Below are 7,434 nucleotides of genomic sequence, written 5' to 3' on the forward strand. Positions count from 1 at the left end.
CTTTATTGAATTTGTTACAATATTGCTTCTGTTTTATGCTTTGTTTTCAGTTTTTGTTTTTTTTTGTTGTTGTTGTTTTTGGCCAAGAAGCATGGAAGATCCTAGCTCCCTGACCAGGGATCGAACCTGCAGCCCCTTCATTGGAAGGCAGAGTCCCATCCCAAGGACCACTAGGGAAGTTCCAGGGTCCCTGTTTTATTTGTGAGGCCCAAACTGTTCTTGATGGCCCTGGGCTTCCAAGCAAACTATTCCAAAAGTCTTTCATTATTAATAAAAAGACTTGTCATGATTTTTTAAAATTTATTTATGTGAGTTTGCTGTCTGGTCTATTACTGCTGCTTTGGGTGTTTTTAAGTATACTCAGGCAACCCTGCAATATCTGCCATGGTCTCCCTTATTTGAGCTTCAGGTTTACAAAACCAGCTCTACAGAGATCGTCTCCTTTCCTCCCTCCCTCCTTCACATTATTTATCTTTCTAATATTTTTAATTTTAAAAAACTCAAAAGTTTTTAGAAAAGTCAAGAAAATCCTGAAATACACATCTGTGTCTCCTTCCCAGATTAGCAATCCTCATTCATAATGTTTGTTTTGTCTTTTTTTTTTAAATAAATAAAATGAAACATGACAAGTAAAAAACTACAGATTCCTTCATCTTCTATTCCAGGCTAGTCATCTGCCTTTTTCCTAAAACTAACTATTGTTATCAATTTGATATATGTTTTTCTAGTCCACTTTTTTTATAACTTGGCATTGTGTACACATGAATCCCTGAGCTAGAAAAGTATTGTGCTTTAAACTTTTGCATAGATGGTTTCATACTATGAGCAGAAACCTGAATCTTGTTTAGTTTTTAAAGCTCTGTTAATATCATCTCTTTCAGTATTTTTTAATGATTATATTGTATTCCATCATATGAATTGCCACACTTGCTTAGACAATTCCTTACTATTTCTGTGATGAAAATTCTTCTGTGTGTCTCTCAGGCAGATATGCCAGACTGCTCTTGGTATAGTCATGAAGCAAGAGTTTGCTGGGCCTGAAATTAAGCACAATTAAAATTTATATAACTACTGTCAAATTTTTCTCTGAAGGGGTAGCACTGGTAATTCTCTTTTCCATGAATTTTCTGCAAGGTCAATGTCTATTCATAGCAGCCTGTTAGGTGTCCAAAATTTTTGGAAAAGTAAGAAAGAAATGCACATGAGTTCGTGAAACTCCAAAGTTCTACTAAATAATGATAGGAAACATTACCAAGTTAACTGCTACCTTTTATTACATAAATTTCTGTCAAGATACAGTGTCTACATATTTGAAACTGTACAACGTTTGATACCCAGGCTGTTACTTCCAACTCTTATCCACAACTGTGTCACTAACACTTATCTTTCCATCCTCTCAGCTTTAAGAAAATGTCCTTACCTCTCCATTCTCCCTGTCACATCTAACACTTGCAGGACCTGGATCTTATAACTATACACAGCTCTTCAGAGATTCACTTCTGGAGTGTCTGTCAATGTCTCCTTCTATAGCTGTAGCCACACAACCCTTGGACTTTGAGACACTAGTCTTCCCAGTTCTCAAACTGCACGGCTTGATCTTTGTCTCATCCTTGCCCGTAAATGGCCCTTTGACATATTCTAGTTTATTCTTGTCCTCATGGTTTAGGCAAATTTGAAGGAAAAATATCTTTAGCTTTTAAAAATATATATATTAATCCCAAAGATACTTTCTTCCCAATCAGAATAAAAGCAAAAACACACGATGGGATTCTTACTTGCTAATCACTCACTCAGCTCTACCTGAAACAAAAAATTAATGTTAGAAAATAATAAATATAGTAAATATACATGGCTTACTTTTTTCACATGTATTCATCATTTTTTTTTTTTTTTTTTAGTTTTTAGCCCCTCAGCATGTGGGTTTTTCCCAGACTATGGATCAAACCCATGTCCCCTGTATTGCAGGTAGATTCTTATCCATAGGACCACCAGGAAAGTCCTACAAAATGTACACATTTTAAAAACCACTTTAAAAATTTTTCTTACATTTTCTTAACAGACCATAATTTACCCACCTTTAAGCTTAATTTGTACCTTTTTTTCATTCAGTGATCAATGAGGACCTTAGATAAAAAGAAATCCCAAGAAAAAAATGAATAGACTTGAAATTCTTCAAGTGCTTACATGTATTGCTTAAGAAATCCACCAAGCATTCTAACATGTACACTTTTCACAGCAGGCTCAGATGTGTGTTGAAAAATACCGTGGTATGATATACCCTGACTAAGAAAGGGCATACCAAAGGCTATAGCATTGATTATTTTAGCTCCTGGCCACTCAAAGAAATAGGTATAATATTTGTAGTGAATCAGACTTCAATTGCTATGTCTACATCAACTAGATTCAGCCAGAAAGCTTTTATTTAAAAAGCAGGGTCTTTATAAGCAGGGTCAGAAGCCTTTGATCTGTAGATCTGTATCTCTCTTTTTAATATTTTTCTTTTAATATCTTGACAAGCCAGGTGACCAACTTTCCTGGTTTGCCTGAAACTGAAGAGGTCCCCAGGACATAGGATTTCCAGTTTTAAAGCTGTGAAATTTCTAAGGAAATCAGAATGAGTTGCCTACTCTATTTTTGGGATTACAAATACAATTAGTTTCCTGCCAAAATCAGAGAAAGCTCAAATAGGTGAGGATAGAAGAGAGAAGCTGATTTGGGGGAATCTCATGAGGCCACTCAGCTGTGAGTGATGTCAACATATTGCAAGTCTAAAGCAAGATCAGAAAGTTTGGGGCATGATTAGTCAAGGTGGAGAGGGAATGAGAGTCAAGGTCAGACATGGGCCAGGTGTGCCTAAGATGTCAGAGACCCCGCAGTCAGAGACAGCATTAAACACTTCCACATCAAGGCTTCTCACTGGCTCTTCCTTCTTTCTTCTCTTCCTCAAGGACATGATATCAAACAGCCTGAATGGGACGTCAGGGGCTGGGCCATTATGTACTAGAGCTAGGCTGATGTAGTATATTACATAGAGTCATCCTTGCAAAACGAGAACTTATTTCTTGTTGTTTTTTATAAGACTCAGTCCAGTCTTCCAAGATCTCAGACTCATTATGGTTGGTACAGTCAAGGGCTTTAAAAACAATTGGTAATAAGCTTACACTTGCCTAGTACTTTTAACTTCTCAAGGCACTTCACATCTGTTTTCTTTTATTATTTGCTCTATAGCTCCAGGAAGTACATAGAGAATTATCAGTACCTCTTTTTTGTAGGTGAAGAAAATGAAGACAGAATGATGATAAACATGATTAAAATTCCAGGGCTGTAAACAGAAGAGCCAGTCTATGTATTCTAATTTCTAATCCTCTCCTAAATTAGGCTATGCCCTTGATAGAATACAGAAAAGATTTTTGTATCTGAAAAAATCCTAGAGATTATCTAATTCTATGGCTTCAGGCTTTTCAAATTGAAGAGTCACATTGTCACATAAAATCTTACATAGAACTCAAATAAATAACACAAGTGGAACACCTCAGATTGGAAAGACAGCCTGGAAATCTCTCCAGTAGCCCTTTTCCCTGTGAACCTCTTCCAACCTCTTTGGAACTCAGTTTGGAAACTAATGATGAGGTCCATCCCATTCATTTGCCAGAAGAGGACAAGCCATAGAGAGGTAACTAGGATGTGCCTCAGTTACCCTACTGGTTAAAGGTAAAACTGGAATGAGGCCCTGTGGCTCTGGACTCTCAGTTCATAGCTAACTGTTCATCATTACTTGAGTTTCTTATACTCTTCCACATCTAAGCAACTGTCATAAGCTGTGTTCTTTTTATTTTTAGAGTGTTTACTTAATCATTTTTTTCAAAAAACTTTTTATTCTGTATCAGGATATATAGCCAATTAACAATGTGATAGTTTGAGGTAAACATTGCAGGGACTCAGCCATAGATAAAAAATGTATCCATTCTCCCTCAAAGTCCCTTCCCATCCAGGCTGCCACCTAACGTTGAATGGAGCTGCACGTGCTAAATTGTAGGTCCTTTTTGTTATCCACTTTAAACATAGCAATGTGTGCATATCCATCCCAAACTCCCTCACTATCCTTATGAAGGCCTTCCCCCTTCATCAGCTATGTTCTTATTTAAATTCTTTTATTCCCCTGACTTCATCTGTGATTGCTTATTTTTTGTAGAGCAAAGTTGAAACTGTAAACAAGCGAATTGCTTCACACTTGACTCCTTTAGCTTGTTTTTAATTTAGTGGAATACTTTCCAAGCATTTCAGCAATCACATGGGTAAGTTACCATAGACAGTATAAAATAGTACACTTGGCAATCGAAGCTTATCGGTGTCAACACATAGAATAGAGAAAAAATTTATCAAGAAAAAATTACAGCGGTATCAGCAAAATGGGAGAGTAGGTAGCTCCAAACTTGCATCCTTCCACAGAAACGTTAAAACAACAAGCAGAACTGCCAGGACCAACACTGACAGAACTCTGGAAGACCGTCAAAGGCTTATAGAAGCCAGTAAATGATGAATCAAGAAAAGGCAAGTTAAAAACAGTAGGAAAGCTTCGTGGTCTTTTTACTTGCCCTTGCTCCACTAGTTCAGTAGAGGTCTTGAGAATAGCAACTTACATTCCCAGTGTGGGAACCTAGTTTCTGCTTTTGGAGATAACTGAGCAGATATTTTTTTAAAAAAATTATTGTGTTTGTCTCTTATATTCTGTATGGAGGCTACTTGAAGAACTGACACAAGCTGTTCATTGTTTTTTTGCCTGTCTCTGTTTTGGAACTCACTCAGGACTTCCCTGATGGCTCAGACTGTATAGAATTTGCCTGCAATGCAAGAGACCCAGGTTTAATCCTTGGGTCAGGAATTTCCCCTGGAGAAGGGAATGGCTACCCACTCCAGTATTCTTGCCTAGAGAATCCCACAGACAGAGGAGCCCAACAGGCTATAGCCCATGAGGTTGCAAAGAGTCAGACACAGCTGAGCAACTAATATTTTCACTTTTTGGGGCCTGAAAAGCAGCAGGCATTGCTCAACAATATAGTAAAGTGAATGAAAAACTTGCAGCTGCAAAATATTGTAGTTGGGACCAAAAAATAGAACACCTAAATTTTGGTAGACTTCCCTTGTAGCTCAGTTGGTACAGAATCCGCCTGCAATGCAGGGACCCAGGTTCAATTCCTGAATCAGGAAAATCCCCTAGAGAAGGAAATGGCAACCCATTCCAGTATTCTTGCCTGGAGAATCCCATGGACAGAGGAACCTGGCAGGCTACAGTCCATGGGGTCACAACAGTCAGACACAATTTGGTGACTAAACCACCACCAAATTTTGGAAGGAAAAACTGGAGAGAGTTTCTTTTAGGATATAGGTCATTCAAAAGCAGTTAAGTACACCAAGAAATCTAGAAAGCTACATGCATGCCAAAGGAAGGACATATGCTCAGAAAAGACTTGAGGCAATCCTAAACTTTCAACTTCAGTTTATTTTTAAGCTCAGTGGAACCAGGAAATGAAAGTTGAGGCAAAGTTGTAAGAGCCTTACTAAGTGTTGAAAAAGTTCATCAACACAGAGCCATCTGTAAGCCAGGAAAAGTGTGCTTGGGTTTTGTTTTGGTTTTGTTTAGTTTTTTGCTTTTTTGTTTTTAGTTCTTGATATTAAAGGAAATCATAGGAATACAGGTTCTCTGCGAGAGGATGGCGGCAGGCGGTAGCGATCCGCGCTCTGGAGATGTAGAGGAGGACGCATCACAACTCATCTTTCCCAAAGAGTTTGAAACAGCTGAGACGCTTCTGAATTCGGAAGTTCATATGCTTCTTGAGCATCGAAAGCAGCAGAATGAGAGTGCAGAGGATGAGCAGGAACTTTCCGAGGTCTTCATGAAAACTTTAAATTACACTGCCCGTTTCAGTCGTTTCAAAAACAGAGAGACCATTGCCAGTGTCCGTAGCTTGCTGCTCCAGAAGAAGCTTCATAAGTTTGAGTTGGCCTGTTTAGCCAACCTTTGTCCAGAGACTGCTGAGGAGTCCAAGGCTCTGATCCCAAGCCTGGAGGGGTGGTTTGAAGACGAGGAGCTACAGCAGATCCTTGATGACATCCAGACCAAGCGCAGCTTCCAATATTAGTCTCTAGACAGCACTGCTGCTGGGGAGCTACGTCACATCCCAGCCCAGTGCCCCTCGCTCAGGGTCTAGGGCTGACTCGCACAGAAATTCTGTGGCAGAAGACACTTGGCCTTCCTTTGGATAGAACAACCCAGTGCTTTGTTTTGGTTTAGGTTGCTATTTCAAGCTTGACTATTGGCCAGTGATGACCTGTACAGCCTTGGCGAGGCCTTGCAGTAGCTGCTCATGGCTGTGTGAGCTTGCCTCTGGGAAGGACGAGGTGGGGCGACGTGCATATAAGCAACACTACTGACTGCCTCATATCATGGTCTTTGGCCCTTGTGTTCTTTTGATTCCTAACATGTCATGTTTTAGTATCACAAAAAAAAAAAAAAAAAAAAAAAAAAAAGGAAATCATAGTCAAAACCCTAGCTGAGCTCAAGCTAAAGGAATTTCCAGGACTGCACACAACACAGAATACAGTTTTGGTTAAAGGAGCTTGAAACTGTCACTAAAGAAACAAATGTCTGAGGCTCCAATAATCAAAAGAGTAAATCCTGGAGAAGGGAAAGAATGTGGTTTTAAGGGTTATAATATTATAATGTTCAAACATTCAGGTTTCAATAAAAAAATGAAAAGCATATAAGGAAACTGGAAAATAAGGCTCATTTGAAAAATAAAACATGGAGACAAACATTCTCTGAGGAAGAGGAAGTTCAGTCATTGGACTTAGTACACAAAGACTTTAAATCAAGTATCTTGATTATTTTAAAAGAGCTGTAGGAAATCATGGACTAAGAACTAAAGAAGAATATGAAAATAGTATAGAAGCAAAGTGAGGATATCAAAAAAATGTGTAGAAATCAGAAAAATGGGCCATATAGAAATTCTAGAGCTGAAAAGTCAAATAACTAAAATAAAAATCCACTAGAGACTTTTGATTAGTCAGGATTTTTCAGTTTGCATAAGATGATGCATTTTGTATACATATATATAGCAAATATTGATATAATTGAAGGCAAGAATACCAAGTTTTACAACAACGGCTGGAGACTTCAATATAACAGTTTCAGTAAAGGGTAGAGCATAGACAGAAGATAATAAGGAAAAAGAGCACTTTTAAAACATTCTAACCCAACTACTTGGCAGCTCAGACAGTAGAGAATCTGCCTGCAATGCAGGAGACCCAGGTTCTATCCCTGGGTCAGGAAGATCCCCTGAAGAAGGAATGGCTACCCACTCCAGTATTCTTGCCTAGAGAATTCCATAGACAGAGGAGCCTGGCAGGCTACAGTCCATGGATTCATAAAAGAGT

At 38.6% G+C, this 7,434-nt stretch overlaps 1 protein-coding gene across 1 annotated transcript; it reads left to right on the forward strand.

The window, feature by feature from the left end:
- Positions 1-5,697: 5,697 nt before the first annotated feature.
- On the forward strand, positions 5,698-6,435 carry LOC122446104 (DNA-directed RNA polymerase II subunit RPB4-like). The gene has a single exon (XM_043475925.1). It carries the CDS (start codon positions 5,712-5,714, stop codon positions 6,138-6,140), a length of 429 nt encoding a protein of 142 aa, XP_043331860.1. The 5' UTR covers positions 5,698-5,711; the 3' UTR covers positions 6,141-6,435.
- The last annotated feature ends 999 nt before the right edge of the window (positions 6,436-7,434 follow it).

This window comes from Cervus canadensis, chromosome 8 (assembly GCF_019320065.1).
Source record: "Cervus canadensis isolate Bull #8, Minnesota chromosome 8, ASM1932006v1, whole genome shotgun sequence".
In the NCBI taxonomy this organism is placed as follows: domain Eukaryota; kingdom Metazoa; phylum Chordata; class Mammalia; order Artiodactyla; family Cervidae; genus Cervus; species Cervus canadensis.